The sequence below is a fragment of the Crotalus tigris genome, unplaced genomic scaffold (genome assembly GCF_016545835.1).
Source record: "Crotalus tigris isolate CLP2741 ecotype Arizona unplaced genomic scaffold, ASM1654583v1 scf7180000017774.6281472, whole genome shotgun sequence".
Classification (NCBI taxonomy): Eukaryota; Metazoa; Chordata; class Lepidosauria; order Squamata; family Viperidae; genus Crotalus; species Crotalus tigris.
This window is the reverse complement of record NW_024096625.1, coordinates 3316330-3340746: the sequence shown is the minus strand read 5'-3', so window position 1 is coordinate 3340746 and position 24417 is coordinate 3316330. Positions and strand designations below refer to the sequence as shown.

At 42.4% G+C, this 24417-nt stretch overlaps 2 protein-coding genes across 2 annotated transcripts; both read right to left on the bottom strand.

Moving 5' to 3' along the window:
* Positions 1-2096: 2096 nt before the first annotated feature.
* HOXA10 (homeobox A10) lies at positions 2097-6612 on the bottom strand. The gene is made up of 2 exons (XM_039342009.1): positions 5582-6612; positions 2097-3945 (listed from the first exon to the last, which is right to left on the bottom strand). Exons 1-2 carry the CDS (start codon positions 6576-6578, stop codon positions 3671-3673), a joined length of 1272 nt encoding a protein of 423 aa, XP_039197943.1. The 5' UTR covers positions 6579-6612; the 3' UTR covers positions 2097-3670.
* A 9017-nt stretch (positions 6613-15629) lies between these two features.
* On the bottom strand, positions 15630-20620 carry HOXA11 (homeobox A11). The gene is made up of 2 exons (XM_039342007.1): positions 19533-20620; positions 15630-17813 (listed from the first exon to the last, which is right to left on the bottom strand). The coding sequence occupies exons 1-2, from the start codon at positions 20260-20262 to the stop codon at positions 17581-17583; spliced, it is 963 nt and encodes a 320-aa protein (XP_039197941.1). The 5' UTR covers positions 20263-20620; the 3' UTR covers positions 15630-17580.
* Positions 20621-24417: the final 3797 nt, after the last annotated feature.

The window sequence follows — 24417 nt, the reverse complement described above, 5'->3', positions numbered from 1 at the left end:
GCAGGCGCCCGGACCCATTCCAATAATGATCGTAACCGAGGCCTTGCCAGCCCTGGAGAAATCGCTGCGTTCTCGCCTCCCGGGGCCCTCCGTCTTCACCTTGCCCAGAGCGGTGTGTGTGTGTGTGCGCGCGCGCGAGAGGGCGAGACGCCCTAGATGCCCCACTCCCATATCCTCCTCCACAAGAAAGAAAGAAAGAAAGAAAGAAAGAAAGAAAGAAAGAAAGAAAGAAAGAAAGAAAGAAGAGGTGAACCGAATTGGGGAGGGGGCGAGTGAAACCGAAACTGCCACGCAAGGGGGAGAGGAGGAGGAGGAGAGCTGAAGGCTCGCGCTAGAAGAAGTTAGAGCCAGAGAGGCGTCAAAGTGCGCGCGCGTCCCCCGCCGGCACCCCTTAATGCAGTATAGCTCAACACTGAAAATCTCTGTCAAATTTTCTTTCTTTCCTTCTTTCCTTCCTTCCCGTAAAATAAGAGAGAATGGAAACCGGTAGAGCTGTGGAAAGGAACGGCGGCAATATTACCCCATTTGCAGCAGCGCCTGCAGCCAGGGCCACAATCCTACCGCAAGGACAAGCAGCCGAATGGGTTCCTCGAACAGGAAAAGCATAATAATTATTTAATGCCCCTGACCTTGAAAGGAATCTCGGAGTTGTGGAAAGGATCCCCTTTTCAAATAGAAATAAAAATCCGAAGTCAACGGAGGCCGCTTAGCCCTGAAGGTCTCTTCCATTTGGCTTTGCATTCTTTCTTTCTTTCTTTCTTTCTTTTTTTTTTCTTTTTAACGCCCCCTCCTCCGCCTTGGTTTATTGGAAGCAGCATTTCGGCGCGCAGAAAGAAACAATGGCGTTGGGACTTGACGCCTCAGGAGACAGCGCGCGCGCGGGTGTGTGTGTGTGTGTGTGTGTGCGCGCGTGTGCGTGTGTGGGGTGTCTCCTCTTCTCCCCCCCCCCCAGATTCCTTCGGTAGTTAAAGGCAGTGCTTTTATCCTCCTTAAGCGTCTGTTTGGGATTGCACACATTTGATGATTATAAACTGAGGTGATGAAGGCAGTTTCGTGCTGCAGAGAGAGAAATGTTCAACCTCAACAACGAGAAACTACCTAAATCACCGACCAGTTTTCAGCTTTCTAATTAACAGGGTTCCCCGTGGCCGCTTTCCTTTAAGCAAAAGAGCCCCGGCGTGGGGGAGGAATTATAAAGAAAGAAGGGGGAAACCCCAGCCCATTATATAAATAAATACAAGCCAGTAAACGAAAGGCGAGCCTTCCTCATGTCCTCCTCCCCTTCTCCCACCAACAGCCCGCCACCTCCACTTACCAAACTTCTTTGTTATAAATATGAGGAAATCTGACTGGCCATTTTTAATCGTTTCAGTAGAATGTTTAGAATATAAAGAGGTGTGCAATGAGAAGAAGTAAAGGAAGAGTGGGGAGATAGGCTGTGGGTGATTAAAATGTCTTCCCGTAAATAGTTGATTTTTAAAAAAAGATTATCAGGTCTAAAGTCTCTTAGGAGGACAAGGAGGAGGAGGAGAAGTAGAGGAAGAGGAGGAAGAGGGAAGAGGGAAGAGGGAAAAGGAGGAGGAAGAGGAAGAGGAAGGAGGAGGAAAGAGGAAGAGGGGCGAGGAGATTTTTGGCTGTAGCTTAGTATTCAAATTCCCATCAACCTCGCCCCACAATCTTTGCTTCCTTCTCTTTCTCCCCCCCCCACTTTAAAGATTCCATTGTTTCAATCTTACAGTTGATAGATATGGGTTTACATAGAACCCCAAGATGGCATTTCTGCCTAGTCACATCCTGCAGCCAGGTGAATCATGGCAGAAAACCTGCAACACAGGCCAGTGAAGTTTAAAATCCAAATTCTTAGGGCTCCCCTTTTCACACTGTTTTCCTTTAGTCCTTTAGGTTTTGCTTTGGAGTTCATGCTCAGAGGCTGTACTAGATTAATTGAGAATCATACTCATGAAGTAGTGACAACAACAACAGCAGTGCCAATTCTCTGCAGTCAAAGATAAGATTCTCAGTTTGGTTAGTCTGTGCAGCTCCTCGCTCAACTGAAGATACTTTTCCTCTAAGATGGCTACAATCCAGCTATACTGGCAAGCCATAAAACTGAACAAAAGCTGACAAATCTTACTGCACCATTCCTATGTGGCCCAGGCACATTAAGACTGTCTACATTCAAATTGATTCCTAAATAATTTTAGGCGGCTTAGTCAACTATTCTTTAACGTAAAAGTTCACAAAATTTAATAATAAGAGTTCTGAAAATAAGCAGACACCAAAACAGTTTATTATTATTATTTGATGGTGGTTGTTGTTTTATGGAAACTCATAAGACATCTTTTTATTCTTCCAATAAAATATCAACAGCGTCTCCAGTTTGCTTTATCTTCCTGCATAGCTGCATTAGGATATTAATTTATTAAAGATTTAAGGTAAGAGCAAGAAGTAAAGCTAGCATCTAAATAACGGAAAAGAATGCTTTGCTTCCAACTGTATTGGTATTTTAATAATATTAATTATTTTAATAATAATAGACATTTATACATATCTATTTCATAGGTTTTTTTCTTCTCTTTGTACTACACGCTTGATTTTTTTTTCAATGCATGTAATTTCACAGTATCAAGGAAATAAAGATTTTCTCCTTTGCTATTTCATACAGTCAGGAAATTCTTCAGTGTGTGTGTATGTATGTGTATATAGACATTACCCACACATACACACACAGAGAAACACACACACACACACACACACACACACACACAAACATTTCTAGGAATAGAATAGGCAAAACCGGGGGTCTTCTGCCCCTTCTCCATTCAATAAATGTTTTTTCTTTGTCTGTGCTTGTCAAACAGAAGGAACAAATGGTAAAGAACCATTTATCTAAAGAAAAAATTACCCATAACTACAAAATGTAATAATTTAACCATTAAGGAACATAAAACTGTTCTTATCTTTCAAGAAAAGATGGGAGCAGTTTCTCTCTCTTCCCCCCCCCATCTCTCCCTGTTTTCCAAAAAAAAAAAAAACCTTTTAAAGCTGAAATATTAAACATTTGGAAAAATAAAGGAGTAAACAAATGAACAGTTTTGGATTCTTAATCTGACTTTTTGTTTGTTTCCACAATAGCTGCTTAACATTGGCTGCACAAGAAAATAGTAGTAGTAATAATATCAAACCCGATCCGTGTTTGAGGTGATGTGGTCAAATGTTTAAACGATTGAAAACTACACTCAACCCCAGTTTGCAACATGTGGAGGAGGTTCCGAATGCACCTTTCCTTTGGCTAGGTTACTTTTCTGATTGTTGGTGGGGTTTTTTTTGTTTTGTTTTGTTTTGTTTTTTAAGGGGTAGGTAAGGAAAAGAGAATAGGCACCATAGTGTTTGGGACATCCTATTTCTCAAGGGCCAGGGTCTCCAGAAGTGAGAGCAGAAGAAGGGAACTTCAGAAGGAATGTGCTGGGCTTGCCTTGCTATGGCTTTATCCCAACGAAATCAATCATCAAGAAGCGATGGAGAGGCTGAGAGTGGGATTGAAAGGTTCAGATCCACACAGGTGCCAATAGTTAAAGCCTGACCAGATTGGGGGTGGGGTGAGCTAGGGTGGGGTGGGGTGCAGGATTGTATGGGCTGCTTAGACGATTCAAAGGTATGCAGAGGTTTATCAGGAGAAACTGAAGTTGGCTGTGAGCTCCCGAATCCGATTCTCTCTGTTCATTTTCTTCAGCTTCATTCTGCGGTTCTGAAACCAGATTTTAACTTGTCTATCCGTGAGGTGGACACTACGGCTGATTTCTAGGCGACGCTCGCGAGTCAGGTACATATTGAACAAAAACTCTTTCTCCAGCTCCAGCGTTTGGTGCTTGGTGTAAGGGCACCGCTTCTTTCTACCACTTTTCGCAGTGAGCCAGGTGGCTGCATTCTCTCCCTTCTGGCCGCCTAGTTTTAAAAAAAAAAATCAGCCAGGGACATTACCAAGGACACCGTGAAGGAGCTGAGAGGAACACCTGAGGGCTTTCTTACTGACCTTAAGTTTGTGGCAGCCTTCAAGGGGCCCCAGCGCTCTTTTCAAAGCCCTTTTCCGAAGGTCTTCCCTACTCAGACCCAGAGACAACAGCACCCTCGCCCCGCTTGATTTGCTTCCCTCTCCAGGGCGCCTGAGCAAAGAGGCTAGATTTTGAAGTTGGCACCAGCAAGATATGCCAGTGCCTTGTCTTTCCCTCAAACATTTCTCTTCCTAACCTCAACACACCCCTCCCTCCCCCCCCCCCCGCGCCTCTTCCTAAGTGAAAAGACAGATGGTGTAAAAATGTAGCCTCTTGAGTACGATGCTAAATTTAAAATTGCTCCACACTTTTCCCTTTTGAGATTCCCCCCCCCCCCAGACCAAATCTGTAACTCAGCTCAGGCTAGCTAAACTAGCTAAATAAATAAATAAAATCCCACAGCTGCATATTTGGGAATTTAAGCCATTTAATTCAACAGGACAGGCAAATCTGCATAGGATGAGAAGACCAATTCATCTTCTACAGATTAATTATATTTACATGGGTTGCCAGGAGATAATTAGCCACCTGGCATATTGAAAAAGAGGAATAGGTGGTTCCTTAATATCTGCAGAGTTGCAAATATTATTTTAGGGAGGGAGGGAGGGAGGGTTAGGGTGTCCTTTCCTTCTGGACTGAAACATATTCTTGCATGCATTTGGATACGAGTAACTTGGGTACACTTATCATCATGGTTTTTAAGAATTATGAGCAATCACTAATTAAAATATCCTACTTCATAAAAGTTTGGAAATATTCCTACTACTACTATTAGTAAGTGGCTATTATTGTCACTTAATGTTCCATGGTAGCAGGAATGCCTGCTGCACAAACTTCTTCTTTGCAATAAAAGGCACAGGCAGAGTGATCCCAGGGCGCTCTTAAGGCCGTTCCCATTCATTGAAACGGCCCTTTGGATTTCTACCCTGGAAGACTCCTGTTAAGCCTCCAGGAACACCGGCAGGGCCTCTGCAGTCTGACCGGACCCTGCCGCCTGGGGGAATTTCAGCCCAGCTCTGAGGAGGGGGTCTGTAAAGGCATCCAAGATCGTAAACTAGAACTTAGGTTCTGAAGGGTTTTATTTATGGATGCTGACTTCTTGCTTACTTTGGCTTTTTAATGAACATCTCTGTTATCTGTTCAGGCATTTCTGCACCATGGTGGGCCATGAAGGCCTGGCTTGGGTGTGGTTTTTTTTTTTTTTTTTTTTTTTTGCCCACCCCTTCCCTGAATGCTCTATTGTCTGCTGCCAGTGCATTAAGCGTTGCAAAATAAAAAAAGAAGAAGAAGATATGCACATGTGTTTGTCCTTTTTGTCTCTCCCAGTATAAGCTTTTTCCTGGATTTATGGCTATCTGCCGGCCGGCCTATCTGCAGTCTGTCTCCAGTATCTCTGCATCCTTGCACAAAATCTGTGTGGGTTTGTCTAAACTGCCCTTCCTGGGGCTGGGCTGCCCTGGCAAAAGTTCTTTTTGAAGGGGGAAGGGTTTAAAATCCTTCCCCGCCTTGGGTGGATGAGGAATCCTTACCTAGGGTTTCTTTCTCGGAAGGAGGCTTACTGCCCTCCGAGGGGGCTGGCGACAGCTCTTCTGCGGCAGAAGAAGAAGCCTGCCCTTCTTCCTCTCCTCTCTGCGAATCCCCGGCCAAAGTGCTGGGTGGGGAAGAATCCTCGCTGTCTTTCTTGCCTTGCTCGGGCAACGGGGCGGCCAGAGGAAACGCCGGAGAAGACTCGAAGCTCACTTGGGGCTGCGGGGCAAACTGGGAAGCAGCCACCATCTGCCCTGGGTGCAGCAACGGCGGCGGCGGCGGCGGCGGCTCCTGCTGTTGGTGGTGATGGTGGTGGTGGTGGGAGCTGCTATAGCAGCCGCCGCTCTTGACGGTGCCATAAGCTTGAGACAAGCGGAAGTAGCCCGGGACAGGCACCCCCGCCGCCACGTTATTCACGGCGCAGATCTCTGCGCTTAGCCTCGGGAAAGGCGACAGGTCGGTGGCCGATGCCTCTTTGCGGGCCTTGTCCGAGTCGTAGAGGCAATAGGAGCTCTCCTCTTTAATGCTGGGAGCGAAGGAGCAAGAGGTCGCCTGTGGGCTTGTGGGCTCTTCAAGGCTGCAGGATCTCGGGGGTTCTAGCCAGACCTCCATCCCTGACATGTAAGTGTGCGGAGTGGGAACCATGCTTGGCGGCGGCGGCGGCGGCGGCGGCGGCGGCGGCGGCAGGTCCTCACTGCATTTGCTCAGGACCGGGAACAGCCCGTAGCTTTGCAACCCGTACGGCAAATCGGACGCCTGTGGCAGGTAGACACCACCGTTGTTCGGGTAGTAGCTGCTGCTGCTGCCGCCGCCTCTTCCTCCTCCTCCTCCTCCTCCTGCAAGTCCGCTGCCACCACCGCCTCCCCCTCCTTCCCCTCTGCCTGGGGCTGAGCTGATCAAAGAGTCCACCAGAAAGGCGTTTGCAGCTGGAGTCTCCGAACATGCCATTTCCGTGGAATAATTTGGCGAAGAGAGCAGAGAGCTCTTCCTGGCTGACATTTCTTGTGCAAAACATGCTGAATATGATTAGAGGTACCCCCACGCCACGGCGACTGCGTGCAGCCAATGGAAACCCAGCCTTCGTTCACAACCCCTCCCAGTTTGGTTTCGTAGGCGGCGAGCTGCTCTCCTGCCCACGACTGAATGGCGCGTGTGCGTGCGTGCGTGCGTGTACTTGTAGTTGTGCACGAAGGGTGCGTGGGTGGATATGTCTGTGTATAGATTTGAAAATATAATATACTGAAGGTGAGGTGTGGATGTGTGTGTGCCCTCACATATATACATGCCTGCGTGGCTATATGCACACAAGTATGTCTAGGAGTATTCCACGTGCAGTAGGCCATGTCTTCACGTGGTCGCCTTTGCTAGTTTTCAGAGGGGGAATAGCTTGCGTGGGGTTATATAACGAAGGGCAAGGTGGCAGGAGGAGAAAAACAATAGAAAACACTGCCGGATTTTAATGAGACTCATAATTTAGCGCGTTCTGGTCTATTAGCTTATGCACTAATATAAAAGAGCAAAGGCGAGAGCTAACTATTAGTTCCTGTACACTAACAAGCCACCTGTTAGCGAACTGTTCAGCCTCTTCTTATCCCACTCTTTTGCACAACTCGTGGGCTGCCTTGACATTTCTGAAGCTCAGACAGGTTCATCAACTTTGACGAGTCTCGGGTACCTCTCGGCTACCTCTCGCGGTTCGCCTAGGCGTTAGACTAGGTTGGTGGTCCTCTCAGCCTCGCCACCTCAAGTTGGAAGCCCGATCCGAGCCTCTCATTAGCAGCTAAGGCTTACTGAGATCGAGAAGATACCCACCCACCCACTTCTCTCCCTCTTCCCCCCCCCCCGCTTCTTAAGATACCAGCTGCAGCAATGCGGACAATTCTCCCACCTGTGTTTGACTCTCTTTCCCTCTGAGTCTAGCACACTACATTAAGAAGTAGGAGGTATTAGTTCTCAACACCTCTGCCTAGGAGAAAGTGGTTCACCCCCACTTAACAAAAATATCACAGTACAAGCAACCTGTATAGAATTACCATACCAGCAACAAGATGAAGACTTTAGGGTAATTTTTTTTTAAGGCGATTAATCCATCCATTAAACCAGAAGTCCAGGTCACAAGCCTAAACTAAAATCTTTCATGGCAATGAAAAGATCTGGTAAAACAGTTCCATAATCCTTCTTTTTTTTCCCCAGGATTTTTCTTTTAAGGATTTTTCAAGAGTATATACCCTGATTTATATAAACAAGGTAGAATTCTTTCTAAATATCTGCATTTAGATAAAGGAGACGCCTCTTCTTTTTAAAAATAAGACCTTTTTTCATCCAGGAATGGCCATAGCAAAACTACTATATAATTCTATACAGTCAATATATAGCTGTGGCGGAGGGAGTCGACAGCCTGCAGACAAGAGAGGGAGACCAGCAGACAAGGGAGATGGATTTTACAATGAAGAAGCACCGAGAAGAGTCCTTGCCCGTCGTTTGCTTGGCTTCTTATGGTTCTGGAAGCCACGCAGACAAGGTCCCCGCAGCAAGAGCAACTCTCAAGCGCTCTTGGCACCTTTTGGGAGGCTTCCTTTTAAATGTTGTTCTCCTTGTTTAACACGAAAAGGTTTTTGCCAATTCGTGTTTTACTTCGTCGTCCGTGCTCCAAGCACTGGTAGCACTGACTGATCGCTGTCTCAGTTCCCAGGCGAGTAAGAAATATTCTTTTGAACAATTCAATATTGTGCAGTAAATCCTTAGCTTGGTTCCGTTTTGGCATCCGCTACGTCTTCGCCCACAACGCCCTCCAAAAGGCTAGGAATGCCAAGGAAATCGAGGGGGCCAGGCGAGGGGTTTGCCCAAGCTTTGCCCGGAGGCTTCCTTACCCTTGCCCTCCCATCTGCAGCACTTACCCTTGGCTTTCATATGAGACAGAAAGCTCCCCGAATGACTCGCCCTTCCCAACCCCGGGAGCCAGAGTGCTGGATCTGCCAACGGCTCTCTCTCGGATCTTCCTACTGGGTTTGTTTGGCCCGTGGGAAGGAAATCCGCCTGCTCCTCCTAAGAGCTTCCCCGCAGACAGGTCCCTTTGAAGTGGAAAAAGAAGGCAGGCTAGCCGAGGAGAGTTTTCCGAAGGCGAGTAGAAATGGACGCCCCTCCTCAAGTTCCTAGTTGGTGCAAGGGAAGCCCGGAAGGGGTTGTTGTAACTTTGCAGGACCATAAAATCTTTATGGAAAGACACAAAACCCCCCTCCCCCAGCCCTCACCGAGGCCCGTTTTCTCCACTAACTTCTTTCTCTCCCACCATGACCATCCAAGAACTGCACCCAGGGCTTCAGCCTCAGATGGTTTCCGGCAGAACTGAACCATGGAGGAAGCTCTGCAGACAGGGCAACTCAGCAAAAAGGAAAAATATACTTCTCTCTCTCAATTCACCTCCACACCTCGAGAGAAAAGGTTGTTTATATTTCTCCGGTTACGTTACAGGCTGTCAATGTGGAGCACAGGAGCATAATCAGATATTTAGAGCAGTACCATTTCTTCCAAAATTAATAGGATGGAGACAGCTGTTTTGTTGGTTAGTTTGGGAAAACTAGTACTGGTCAGCGAAACCTTGGACAGAAATAACAAAACAGATACTGCAATGCGACTTTCCAGCTATCCGTCTTCCAAAGACCTGGTTCCACTCAGAGGAGTCATGAGAAGAAATAGATAAATAATCTCTTTTGGTTCGAATAGCCTGTTTCTCTTCTCTTTGTCAAAGCCAACAGAAGTGCGATGCAAATGTCCAAATCCATCCCCAAAATGGTTTTCAACTTTTAACATTAGGCTCATCTCCTGAATGGGGCTACCATTAACTGAACACACCTAGATGCAAAGAAGAAACTGCTGGGTTGAAGAGAACAGCGCCAGCCTCTGTCCTATCATTTCCAAACTAAAAAGAATGAACAAGTTTCTAGAGGCTTTGGAATTTTCTGGACTATTAACCTAAGGCATAATTTATCACAGAGTGGTGGTGATGTTCAGCAGGCAAAAAAAGAATGAGAAAGAGAAAAAGCCGGGGATGAGACTTAGCGTCCAGATATATTAGGAGAATATATATATGTCCCCAAACAAAGATGGTAATTCTGGCTGGCTTGCTCCACTACAATCTGGGTCTTGGCTTATCAGGAACACCCCATTCCCCAAGACTGGGGAGACCAATCAGCCCAGTTCAACAAGGCTATATGTCTCTGCCTTTAAGCTTCAACCACACCAGGCTCAAGAAAAAGCAGCAAGAAGAGAAACGGGTAAGGATGGAATCCCTTTCTTTTTTCCAGGGCTGTGATATTTCACAGCATATTCCGGAAATTGCATTTATAGGAGTTGTGGGTTCCTTTAATCCCAAGTACAGGGCAACAGCAACCAGACATTCAAGTTGCTTTTATTGTGGCATGTTTTGGGAGCCAAATGCATGTCTTTGATGGTCAAGGCACTTCAGGGTCTGATCCGAAGCCCAGAGAGGTCAATAATAAAAGGGGATAAGAAGCACGGTGACTTAGGCTTTGGACTGGGTGAGAAGGGCCTGAATTCCCCTGTGAGACTTTTCTGAGTCACTAACAAGGCCAAGGCAAGCAAAGAGCAAATTGCCTCGTCAAAACCAGTGGAGTAAAACTAATAATGTGCAGCTGATTCTTAACTTTAAAAGATAATGGTCAATTCTGGAGCAACTAAACTACTTTGTCGTGCATTGTGTTTAGTGGCCACATTTTAAAGTCTTAACAATGAGTCTCAAACATTAACCAGGGCGTGATTGCATTTTTTTGGGACCATTCTGTAACACTGGTTGAGAAGTCACTCTATTTTCATCCTGCCTCCATGTTTGTTTTAGGAGATTAAGGTGGTTTGTGTGTAAACAACAGAAAACAACCAGACAGTTCCACAACTGAGTGGAGCTAAAGGATTTGGACCAGTGAAACAACAAGCTCACATTCACCCACTTTGCTGGAGTTACCAAAGAACTGAAAGGGACCTGGAATCTGGCCAGGCCGAGAGGATGGAGGGAAGCCACCTATACTGACTAAAAGCACTCAACTTTTATTAAGTGGAATCAAGAGGAATATAATGATGATGCCAATAGAATTATTAGGCATTTTATTAGACTAAAAAACTAGAAAAGCAAATACAAACTTTAACTTGCCAAAGCTATGTGGATCATTCATTTCCTTTCTTTTCTATTTTTCAGAAGAAGGAGGTGTTACCCATTTATTGTTTCCAACAGTGATGAAAAAAATCCTGGAAAGCAGCATTGTATGCTAATTAAATTGGGCTTTGTACTTATGCGGTGGACAAATTGAGAGAAGAAAGAAGAAAAAGTCTGGAATCTGAAGCAGTCTGCTTCCAAATTTATGGCCTCTGCCTATATTTCATAAATCATAAATAGAATTAATATGAGCAGTGCATCTTCTTTACTGTTAAAAAGTATCAAGTTGTCAAAAGATATCTGCAACCAAGGCAATTTCCCCTCTGGATGAACTCTCAAAAAGGCTATTCTCCATTATGTGACTGTTGTTGTTATTGTGCTGTTGAATATGTCTCTGGGCAAGAAAGGAGAAAATAACTAAAGTAATTTTCATTTTCTTTTTGAAGATCTGCCAGGCAAGAAAGAGTGACTGAATTTTTTTAGAAAAATCAAAAGCAGGAATGAAGATCAAGCTTGGGAGATTAATTCCCTTTAAAATGTGGTTTGTATTTGCACTTCAAATGCAGATTTTTTTTTTCTTCCCTGTTAGAATGCTTATCTGTTTGAAACCCCACCTTCTGGTAATTATCTGATTTCCTATTGATATAGATGGGATTTATTTGTGGTAAAAAATCGCTCTCTTGCAATCAAAGCCAAGCCAAACATGTAGGTCTGTAAATTGGTTAGCTGAGTTAAGTGGCATGCCCCGCCATTGCATTAAGGCAATGCCCTTTTAAAAGCATATATTTATCCAGGGGAAAATTAGGCTAAAATCAAGACAATCTTTCCTAAACCCATACATTTTGGAGCAGGAGTGTACAATGTTCATGATCTTTTTATCTCTCCGTGGGGTATAAATTCAAAGGAAGGTCTTCTTCAGATTTAAACCAAAACCTCTTAGATTGTAAGAAAATAATTCATGGCTATAATTTTATACAGGTAATTTTATAGGTAAGAATACTTTCTTTTGAATTCAGTGGGATTTCTGAGCAAATAGCAAATCAGGTAATTATTTTCACAAATATTTCCAGGTAATTATTTTCACAAATCCTCTATTACTTGTAGCCTGCGTGTGATTCATTTTTAATAAAGGTCATTAGCATTTCAACTCATGAATGACCTTTGGAAGGGTATTGATTTCTGTATTAGTCCAATATTAGTGGGTCATTCCTTCAAAAAGATTTAGTCTAGACAATGCTAGGTGGATTATAGTTAAAATGAGGAGTCCGTTTTGTAAGGTTTTTTTCCCCCACTCCACAAATGACATTTGACATAAAGAAGCATGGCCATTCCTAAATAAAATCAAGATGCCTGTATTTCTAAGATGGTGCTCTTGTCAAGAAATTTTTCAACACTTAATGCTGGTTTGCTTCAGTGGAAATTTAGTGAGCTGTTTGAATAAGGAAATGAAATATGAATTTGATATCAATAAGTGGATGGAGAGAAACCATGCTTTATGTGAGTCTGTGTCCTATATACTATATTGCAGATCTATTGAACTTCAGAGGGTGAGACTCTGGATAATGTGTGTGTGTGTGTGTGTGTGTGTGTGTGTGTGTCCTTGTTCAATTTTTATGGCTGCCCACTTGAAACAAATAACTCTGGGCAATGAACAATATATTTAATTTATAAAATAAAATGAATTAAAATATGTTATGTTAACATAACCAAGAAATGGGGCTCTTAATGTATTCGGGATCTTTTTATTGACTTCAGAGACTCTTGTCTCTGGAATCAACACATTATAAATGCTTATTTGTTTGTATGTTTGTTTTATATTTCTTACAAAGTTATTTCAGTTCATAGGAAGAAAAGATGATGTGCTGTTTTTGTTAACCCCCCAAAATAAAAAAGAAACTATTTTTTTTTACTGAAGTCCCTAAATGATCTTTTTTTAAAATGGCAATATTTGGAACATTGTAGCAGTCCCCTTGATTTATATATTTGTTCAAATTAAATGGAAAAAGGATCTGCCAGCATATATGCACTTTATAATATTTTGTTTTTTGTTTGACAAGGCCAGATATTATTACGATGCTGTGAAATATAATAGAAGAGAAATCTTCATTCTGTTGACCGTACAAAAAGAAGACAGCCTTTCAGTCATAAGAAAATAAAAATAAAAATCTCTATTAGAGCAATATCCAAAGGTTGCAGCAAATGGATGGGGAGATGGGGAGCCAAAACTTTGAAAGAGTCCTTAAATTATTTAGGCACCATTTTTCAAATAAAGATTTCTTTCTCCAAGACAGGGGTAGGCAAATGAGTGTGATTTGTTATCTAGATTAGAAATTAAGGAATTGGGTGGAAGCTTTTGCCTATGAATTCTTTCAATACTTCTCTCAATATTTGGTTTCCAGGCAATATTGGTGGCAAAGGGTTGAGTGCCACCCTAATTAGCCTCTGAAATTTCAACTCTACATTTCAGAAATTCAATTTTAAGGATTGTGATCTGGAACAGCACATTTATTACATCATATGACCTCATCCAAAGAACGTAAATATCACAGGAAGACTTCTGACAGAAATTGGGATCAGGAACATGCTGAGTAGCCTATGTTCTTTCTGCCTTTTAATTCAAGTAGCTACATCACAAGATCAGTTCAATGCTTTGTCTTCAGAAACCGAGAAGTTTCCCCTAATTTAGTCTACGTGTGACATTGTATAGAGGTATACATCAGTTCTCTGCACATACCTAGCTCTTCCTAAGTTCATTACCTGGAAGTTTCAGAAATCAAGAGAAACTTTTTTGTTCTTTGGAATTTATCTTCCAAGGGAAATAATGCATCCTCAAACTCTGTTGAACTAAATGGGAAGCACAGCATAAGGCTTAACTCATATCCTGTAAGTGGGGGGGGGGCTTGTGTTTTATAAATACAACAATAACTTCCTTTTCAGAGTTTGATTTTCTAAAGACAAAATAAAATTAACGTCACTGAGCTCTTAGTGTGTTTAGCATGATTAAGATATGAGGCTATTAACTTTTTTCATATAATTTACCTCTTTGATTATGACTATACCAATTACAAATCAATAAATATAGATCGATGTAGCTGTTTTAAATTCAATCTTTACTCAAAACCTGATTCAATATGAAATGGGGAGGAGAGTTAAGTGAAAAGGACACTCTCTTGACTTCCAGTTTCATCAATTACTAGCTTCTCCTGTGCAGGGGAACAAGTTTACCCCTCTAAGAAAAAGATGCACAACAAGTATTGATATTAATCAACTCTGCACAGATGAGCCCTGTCAAGTTAAAATGAGAAAACTACAAACAAAATCCAACAATGCCACCAGAAACTATTGATCTAGTTGATAGATGGTATCTCTTTTCCTTACAAGCCTCAAGATTCATCATATCCATGGATTTATTTTTTTAAAATAAATTTGTTTTTTCTTATTCTTATTTTTACTTCTTCATGCACTAGAACCACGAAACCTTTGTAATGTTTTCTGTAGTTTTGTTGCTTTCAAAGTCTCAACACTAAACTTTAAAAGATTCCAAATCACAATTACAACCACAGATTTAATCATTATAAGTTTCCAAAAAGTTAGAACATCTTCAAGATTTATTTCCCTTACAAAAACTTTAAATGTTAACTAAATTGCCTTAAAAGACACACAGGTTGTATCGTGACAATTGTTTCATTCTTTCTTAATTTCTCAATTTAAGAAATACTCACCCTTTGACATATTCCAAACTTGAAGAAGCAAACTTGTGGCAGCTTTTTAGTTCATGCTGAAGAATTGAGCCATCAGATTCACCTTCTCTTTGTAAATATGATCATGGAAAAGTGAAATAATATAATGTACAGCACCCTGGATGTTTGGAGAACAAAGGCCAGAATATTCCTCCCCCTCCCCTCCCTGTGCGGCTTTGACATTGATCTGAAAAACGCCCTCTTGTGGCTGTCAGCAGAACAAAGTAGTGAGCCAGTTTCAAAACAAGTCTTTTCAACACCAAAGCAGTGCAGACATTATCTAAACGGAAACGTCATAGGATTTTTTAAATGATTGCTTGCCCTAGAAATACACACTTCTCCTTACCCTTATTCTTATTCTCCTTCCTCCTTCCCTCTTCTTCTTCCTTCCCTTTATGCCCTTCCACAATTAGACAAAGTCCATGACTCCTAGCCCTTGAATAACCAGTTAATTTTTAACTGGCGAAGGAAGTTGCTGGTGGGATGTTTATGGCCACCCCACTATTCCCTGCTTGTCTGTCTGCCTCTCTCCATCTATCTTTCTATCTGTGCCTTTTAAGAGTTGCATTCCTTTGTAGCATGTTAGCAAAATAAACAAGCAAGCAAGTTCCCCCTCCACTCCCTCTCCCCATCTTCATAACATTTCCTTGGACCAGACAGTCTGGCTGGGTGGGTGGGGGGTCACCAGCAAAAGTCCAGAGCCCTTCACCTCAAGTTTATGGGTGATGTCCAAAGCAATACAGAAGTTCAAAGCCAATAAACCTAGAGAGGTAAAATACGTACTTTTTAAATTATGAATGGCAAGAAGAAGGGAGGAAATAAGCTTCTTTTTGCCCAAAGGCACTGGGTGGGGTTTCACTGTGTAAGTAGTCTATGCCTCATGATGCTTTTGGCTAGCTCTCAAGAGGGAAAATTCTTAGAGACAATTCTTTCCCACAAGTCTCATACAGTACTGGCATATAAATCCATTTCAATCAGCACACTTTCAATTTTGAATTCTGCCTGAGCCCCCCTTTAACTTTCAGTTCTAGGCTCAGGTGTATGGTGCCTGGAACAAACAAGAACAAAGGACTCTTTCCCCCCCCCCAACACCCAAAATTGAGCTTTTGCAATGTATTTTACATCTATGAAGAAAAGCACCAAGTCTATAGCCTGCAATTATTTCAAGGCGGATTGCCCCTGCTTCCACCCCTTTCTCTGCAATCTATTCAAACCTGGCCTGGTACCAGCAGCAGTCTGCCCACGCATTCATAAATACCAGACTTGATCTCCTGGCTTCTCAGAATTCAGTACAACCAATAGGTGAGCGGGATTTCCACCAAAGCAATTAACTCAAAACTCATGTTTCAGATTTCCAGTCTAGGTCAAAGAAGATCCATGAGTGCATCATAAATCTTTAAAAAAAACCCTGTAAATTTCTCACATATTTATTTCCAATGTGCAGGATTCCACTGTACTCATGCAAGGAAAAGCTTTCCCATATTCAAAGGAAACGGTATATACATACAAAATACAGGTTTCTCCCCTCCCCAGAACAGTGATAGAATGTAAAAGTATTGCAATTCATCAACCGCAAAAGAAATTTTATCCATTCTGGAAGCAGTGTAAAAACAGCCTTGATAGTTTATAGCTTAAACAAGAAAAGAAAAATCTGACACCTTCCAAGTGAAACAACCACTTAAAATATTAGGAAAATAGCAACAAAACCATTTTAAATCATACAAGTTTTATAAAACACCATTATGGTATGAATCATACATTCAGATATTCTCAACAGTAAGTGACCTTTACAATAAAACACAATATCCTTTGTAAACTGATATAGAACTTTAAATAGCTTTCTTTCTGTTAAAACAATGTCTCTTTCCCCCTCACACCCTCTTTGGTTCCTTCAGATATATATATATATATATATATATATTTATATATATATATAAATATATATATATATATGTGTGTGTGTGTGTGTGTGTGTACATGTGTAGGTGTATATACACATCCACATCCACACTCCAAAAAGTCTTAATTTTTAATTTTGCTGCTTAACAGCTAAGTAGGACATATGAGGCTAACTATAATATATGACAACAAATTCCCTCTATTTACATTGCCTTCTAGTGGGCCTTCTTATGAAATACTAGTGGTTTTCATTCTTTGATTTCAGTGCATTACACATATCAAAATTACAATTAAACATGGTCTGATATCTGCCAAAACCGTACTTTTCTAGATATATTTCTTGAAGAAAGTTTCTGAGACAGAAATCAAAAACTTCTCTCTCTCATTTTAAATTTTAACTTTCTCATTTTAAAACTGTTATTGTAATCTTTTGTCTTTTCTCCTCCCACACAGGTTTAAGAAAGTTTTTATTCCCTTTTAGTATTTAAATAATGGCATAATGATTTGTCTCCCATATTGTTATTCATTAAAATGGAAGTTATTTCACAAGTCTACCCGTGCTGTCTTTTCTGTGATTGCTTCTTTACCATATATGGCAAATTATTACCTGAAGTCTTTTCAAAAGGAAATTGTTCTGTCTGAGGGGCAGGGGTATAATTGTGGAGAGAAATAATAATTTGTCATTCAGGAGGACAAATAGATGGTCAGGGATTGCCTAAGTAGAGACGGCAGGCACTTGGGACATTTCCTTTTGAAGTTGTCCTCCAGCATGTATGATGCCCTGAGGAATCTTCCCACGGACTTTCCACAATTAAGGTAACATAGTTTTCAATCCACAACCACAATGTGAAGCCAGGAATTCGCTCCCAGCTTTTCACATGTGCTCACCCCAATTGGAAGAAGTTGTAGGGATACAATGGCTTTTGCAAAGGGTGGTCCAAGAGTTAAATGGATTCCACTTCATGTGTAAAGATGAAGAAAACCACTTGAAAAGAAAACCCAGCCACAACAACAACAACAACAACAAAACACACCAGTTGGTCAATGTTGGAGGTAGGGTAGAAAAACACCTTAGTTTTTCACAGTCCTCCTAGCCTCTGCACACCTCCTTCTTATTGGTAACCCTGTGGCTTGACCTTACCAAGGATGACATCTGAATTCAATCTCATATAGAAAAACACTACAAGTTTTAAGCTTAAAGTATTGGATTAGCTGAGTAATACTGCAGTCGGTCCCTATTAATTTTTTTCTCTTTCATTCTTCTGTTTTGAAACCATATTTTTACTTGACGGTCGGTCAAGTTGAGCATTCGTGAGAGCTGAAGACGTTTCTCTTTGTTTATATAGACACTGAAGAAGAATTCCCTTTCTAATTCTCTAATCTGGTATTTGGTGTATGGACATCTCTTTTTACGGATGCGTTGTCCACCTGTGGAGCAAAACATAAAGGCAGAAGCCATTAAGTCTGGAATCAGATGTGGCTAGAGGGAGGACTGTTGCTAATATTTAATCAAGAGCATCCATATGTTTCTCTTTTAAGAAAGAAGCTCTTGGCTCATTATTACTAAGTCTCATAATAGTGGTGATCTCTCCTACTCAGCAGCTGTGTATATTAATTTCACTTTATCTCGGGGAAATAGCTTGCAGGTGCTGCTTTAATTCAAAAAGACCTTTCTTTGAAGCCTTGTTTCAAACAATAGTACCTCAAGCTCTACTCTGGACCTTTTGTGGTCTTGAGAATGGACAGTGTCTCCACAGACGCTGCCCGACTGGTCCTGAGCAGCATTTTCTACCAAGAATGGTTTTATGTATGTAGGGTTCAGCTGCTGCTTGTTGAACCAGTGCAATGCTTTTACCACATTTTTACAATCAAAGCTTAGGAATAATTTTTAAAAAAGGTTTCTGGACTGGCTCTAGTTTTAGTCATTCCACTGAAATCCATGCAACTTCCAGAGTTTATTAACTTCTGGATCCTCTGATTAAAATCTTAATGTTTATCTCTCTATTTACTTCACTTGTCAATCTATTATGTCAACAGGGTTTAAATATGAAATGAATTGTTTTTCCAATGTCCTTTTTCTTTAATAGCAACCTTTTCACTGTCCCAGATAACCACCCAGTTCACTGATTCTTACCAAGGGAACTTTGTACTTTCAAAATCCCAGTCCTGTCAAAAATTTTCTTCCAATCTCACCACACTGGATACAAACCTCTTAAGCCATTCCTATTTTCCTTAAAACAGAGCTTTGTATTTTCTTTTCCCATTTTAACTCTGAAGGGATTAAATATATAAATATTCTGGCTTTTCCTATTTAAATAAGGACTTGTCAAGTTTCCCTTCACTGTTCAGAGTTAGAACGGTCTCCCATCCCTGCCTGCCCCACTGGCTGAAGGAAGTCTTCAAAGAGAGAAAAAAAATGCAAGTTAAAAAAAAAAAAGACCAAGCTCTGACAGCTTGAAAAACAGTTGTGAGAAACCAATTGTTGGACACAAGGCAACATTTAAGTCAAACAGAGCTTAGGAGAAACTGATTCTTTTAGACAAAAGAGCTAGTTTTAGCTAGTGTTGTTGCTCTTAATGCAGAGTTGCGTTGCAGGCCCTCCCTTCATCTGTTAGACCCTGTTCTCCTGCAATCCATAAAATCTGGGATGGCTTTGAATCCAAGTATCCCACTAAGCTTTTAAAAATAACACACATGACTTTTATAGTATGTGTGTAAGTGTTTGTGTGTATTAATCGCAGAATTACATGGCTATCAAAGGGCTCTGAAATCTCCTTTTGAACAAATTTTACAGGCGAAAAACGTGCATTATATTTTGGGGAGTTGGAACAAGGAGCACTCCCTCCTCTCTCTGTTGAGTCCTTTGTTTAATGATTTAGAGAGAAAAAAAATCACCACCTGAGGGGGGGGATAGTTTGGGGTTGGGGTTTCTTTTTTTGTTAAAGGCATCCATTGGCGGATGGGCATTTCACGGCCAATTTCAGTCCTCGCCACGTGATCTCGCCTTTTACAACAAAGTTTTGTTGGGGGAAATCTAACGGCCCTTCATAAACCTCCTCTGCTTATAAAACAGCATATAAAAATTTAATAGCGGCGGTGCGCTAGCCCCGTTCATAAAAAGCGCTAGGGCGCTGCCTTTATACGTACTGGAGCTGCTGGATTTCTCTTCGTTGTTGCCGGAAGACGAAGCGGGGCTGCTGCTGCTGCTGCTCTCGGCCCTTCTCCGCCTCTCCTTCTCCCCCGCCGCCTCCCGGTCGCAAGCAGTCTCCGAACTCGACACCGCAGCTGCAGCAACTCCCGAAGCGGCGGGGGCTCCTGAGGACGGATTCTTCCCCCCGGTGGTGCCCTTGTCGCCCGCGTAGTCCGAGGGGTTCTCTGCAGGGCCGTACGCGGTCTCGAAAAACTGGTCGAAAGCCTGGGGCAGCACCCCGTTCCTGCCCACCGGGCTATAGAAACTGGACGAGGCCGCAGCCGCGGCGGAGACTGCGGAAGTGGCCGGGTGGTGGTAGGCGCCGCCGGCCGCGGTCTTCCCGAACATTTCGCCCCGGTTGGCGGCAGCGGCGGCAGCAGCGGCGGCCACGGCGGCGGCGGGCGGGAGGCAGTCCCGGTGCCTGAGCTCGTCGGAGGAGTAGCAGTGGGGGAGGCTGTTGCGGGGGTGCCACTTACTGGCCGGCTCCAGGGCATAGTCCCGGAAAGTCACTTCTCGCACGGGTGGCACTTGGGACAGGTTGGACGGATAGGAGTAGGGCACGGGGCGAGAAGACGGGCTCTGGGGCAGGAAGGGAGGGAGGCCGGAGAAGTCAGGGCCGGAAACGTAGTAAGTACAACTGGGCAAATACATATTCGAGGAGCAAGGTACTCGCTCGTCCAAATCCATAACGAGGCTGGCTACCTCGGGTTTTCCGCATTAGTCGAGCTTAACATGACGCTCTAATGCAGCTGTCTCTTGGAAGCTGAGCCGTGAAGTAAGAAATTGGGAGACGTAAAGCTGACGTGGAAAGCTTTCCCCTTCCTTAGCAGGGAGGCGCTGCTCACGTGACCAAATGTTAAAATTGACAAGCTATGAGTGCGGGCCCTCTTCCTCTCCTCCCCCCCTCCGCCTTTCTCCTTCCCCTCCTTGGGAGCCATCTCGGGAGAAGCAACAGATCGTCCCCAGGGTTCCCAGGCATAAAAAAAAAAAAAAATTAGAACAAAACACCGAAACACAAAGATTTAAATGCAGTTTATACCTATCTGACTTTGGAACGAGAACTTCCAAAAGAAGGAAAAAGGGGCGTACGTACTCTTTTTTTTTCACCAGATACTCCCCCCCCCAATTAAGCTATCTGGACCCCAATCTGATAGGTTTGGAAGCAGGAGGGTCTTGCTTCTCGCCCCTTCTCTTTCCTCCCCCCCCCCACACCCTCTCCTCAGCAAAGGCAGGTCTGTCTTTTAGGCTGCGCCGCTCCGCAACCTCTTGGGGTCTTCCTGAAAGGTCCCTCTATTAGATAATCCTCCAGACCTCCAAGCTTTTCAGAAAACCTCGGCCGACCAGCGTGTGCTAGGGTCAAGTCTGCACAGTGGTTTTCTTGCTAGACTGGGGTGTGTGTGCGTGCTGCTATTCCGGTTTACTTCCGAAGGAGCATTAGTGTCTTCCTTCTGGTGGATACTTCAGCTAACTTGGGGGTTTTCACCCGATCTTTGCGTTGGACATTGAATTTGTACATTAAGTGCCTTCATTCCTTCCTTCTCTCTCTCATTCATCCTTCATATTCTTGATTTTTGTCCTGGCTTCCCATACCAAGAGGTCTTGGGGATAGCAAGTAATCAGGAAAAGGACCTAATCTCAGAGAAACAGCTGCCAAGTTGAACGACCCCTTCTATCCAATCCTGGAAGCTGTAACTTTGAAATAAGAATTAGCTTTTACCCACTGGTTGAGTAAAAATGGCATTTCAGAGAGTTAGAGGATTTCTGTTCTCCCCAACACCCTTCACTAGCCGGCGGAAAGGTCTTCAAAAGCGGGGCCCAAAACGAATTGCTTCTCAAGCTCAAAATTAACAGTAAAAAGAACGTCTTTATATTTATATAGAGCCAAGAGTCAGAGAGAGAGAGAGACAAAGAAATATTGCTATACAACACAGATCTGGCAGGTAGCAAACATCATAATTCTGCGGGCTGAGTTATTCTGATGAAAAAGAAAATAAACTTGTTTTGGCTATAATTAATTAGAAACTCGTGTGCGTTTGTGTATGTGTCTCTGTTTGTGTTTCGGGTGTGTCTAGGGTAGAACATTGATCTATGGATGCACTGCGGGCAATTGATTTTAAAACTACCCAAGAAAATAGGGCAGATTTCTTAATGGCAGAGTGATCCAGTGTCTGAATAATAGAGAAAAGAAAAGTGGAATTCTTGGGAGCCGAAATAATGATTTTCAGTTCTTTTTCCCCCTCCTTGGAAAATAAACCTGGATGTGAAAATCCTTACTCTGGATTCTGGGTGCTTAGGATTTAAATGTCGGGACCGATTTGTTTATTTATTACTAAATTAATTCTAACTGGCTCAGTTGATATGTCCAACAATATTGGGTTCCGGCAGAAAAATACCTTGATTATGTATTTTCTTTACCTTTGATTTAAGTATACCAATTTGTAAATATCAATATTATCTAGTAAGTACTTTGTAATGTAACACACTAATTTATTAGCATTAATGTTTATATACTTTTTAATGCTCCCCCTCTTTTCTTCTGCTCTCCCTTTTCTCTTTTTTACAAGGGAAACCATCGCAAATCAACCGCTTTGGACATATCCCTTTAATGAACTCTTTATTTTGGATCGCTGGAATAATTTTTATGGGCCTTCAACGTTTGTAAACTGAATTTGAAATTATTAATTAATCTCCGTCTTTGTCACGTTTGCCAATAGAGTCGATGAAAATAGGAGATAAGAGTGTCATCAAAGGACCGGTTACAGCTTACTCAGAGTCTGTGTGGTACTATAAAATGGTTTTATTTCTTCTTTCTTTTCTTTCTTTTCTTTTCTTTCTTTCTTTCTTTCTTTCTTTTTCTTTCTTCCTTCCTTCCTTCCTTCCTTCCTTCCTTTGTCTTTCTTTCTTTCTTTCTTTCTTTTTTTCTTTCTTTTTCTTTCTTTCTTTTTTGTTTCTTGTGTGGGAGGTTTACAGAAATATGCAACAGGGATGTTTGCCAAGTTGACTTTTTGCTTTCCCATAATTTTTTCTTTCTCCCGAACCAAGCAAAATACCTGCTCTGCGCTCCAACCTTTCCCATTCTTGGTATAAAAAGTGCTTTTCCTCTCCTTTTCTGAAGGGTCTCTCTCCCGCCCCCCAACTCCAGCGATAACAAAGGCGCCACCGTTGTACAGAGTCGCGCCCCGCCTCTGTGGCTGTACAGCAAACAGCCCCCTTGCCCTTGCGGGAGAGGAGCTTTTCAGACGCTCTTGGAACCCGGCGCGTCTACAAAGGGGGCGAAAAACAGCTCTCAACTGACCTGGGCTTTTATAGCACTTTTGGCAGTCAACTTCAGCTTGTCTCCAACAAAGGCGACAGAAAGCTGACCGAAAGCACCACCGCCTCCGAAGCTTTCAAGAAAAAGTGTCCTTTAGGGTAAAGGGGGCAACAGACTTGGAAAGCAAGCTCAATACTGTAATGGGAAGGGCTCCTTTGGGCAGCCCAGGGCGCCTGTGTATTCCTTTCAGACAAAAGAGAAACGATAAGGCAGAGGGGGGGGGGAGAGGGGGTATTGAAAGAGATGGGGTGGAGAAAGTGGTAGGGGTGACCTGCAGCCCCCATCTCTGGTTCAGCTTGTTTCTTCTGGGCTTAGGCAACTGGTGGGGCACTTGGAGATTTGGGAAAGGTGCAGCTGAATTCAAGGCATAAAGAGCCTTCTGCTGAGCTTCCATATGGGTGGCAAATTTCCTTGAAAGGAGTGCCATTCTGCAGACTTCTTTGCCCCCTTCCTTGCCAGGTGGAAAGTAGCGAAGGAAGGCCCAGACTCTTCCCAATAGTCCGCCAGCACCCTCAACTTTCTCCCAAGGTTGTCTTTCTTCTATTCCCTCTCTCATTCTTTCCCCTTCTCCTCACTATACACAAATTTGTTGAGGCCTTTCCTTCGGAAATGTTCCTGAGTTTTCATATAGCTTGAAATGGAGAATGGATGAGAAGAGCAATGAAAGAGTACAGCAGCGCCCCAGTTTACTTTGTTGGAAACCAGGTCAATAAAGAAAGGCAATCCCTTTTAGAAAGAAAATTAACTCTGTATTTGAGGAGGGGTGTCTGAGAAAAATGAAGAAAAAGCAGGAAATCAAGAACACTGATAATCCACACCCAAACTAAGTATTGTTGGAGAAATCTATACAAAATACAAATTTTGTATTTGAAAGAATGCAAAAGGAACCTAATTAAAATATTTTCTTTGTTCTCTGTAATTTCCGATATAAATTGTTTTTTAAATGTCTAGCTATTTTCTTAATTAGAATTGGCTTTAAAAATTAGGATTATGTCAGGTGTCTAAACATGTCAGAGCATTCCATAGGAAATCTTTCCTTTTGAAGACGGCTATGTTTGCAACATGTCTATGAAAATCAGTTTGTTACAACAGGTCTTTTATCTGCCATTGTTCCCATCTCATGATTTTTATCTTTTATTAATTTCGAGATGTGAATACATGTGCACATTTCACACAACTCTTTTAATGTCTATGTGATGTGCAACTTCTGCAATTTCTCTGGATGTCTAAAAGTCAGACTTTTAAACAATGGGTACAAACAGAAAAAGAAAAGTGTCATAATCATTTGGGTATTAAAGCTGACTTTCTCAAATGAAACCAGATCTTATCAGTACAATATAGCTTAAATGATCAAGTATTTTTTTTTAAAATGTAGTATTTCCATTCTGTCAAATTTTCTCTCAGGATTTTTCTTAGATTTTTTCATAGTATTATTGTTTACAACCTTGCTGTTTTAAAATGAGATATAAACTTCTCAAATATTTTTCTAAATAAGGATCTAATGGGATATTAGATGGTTTGACTCTTCA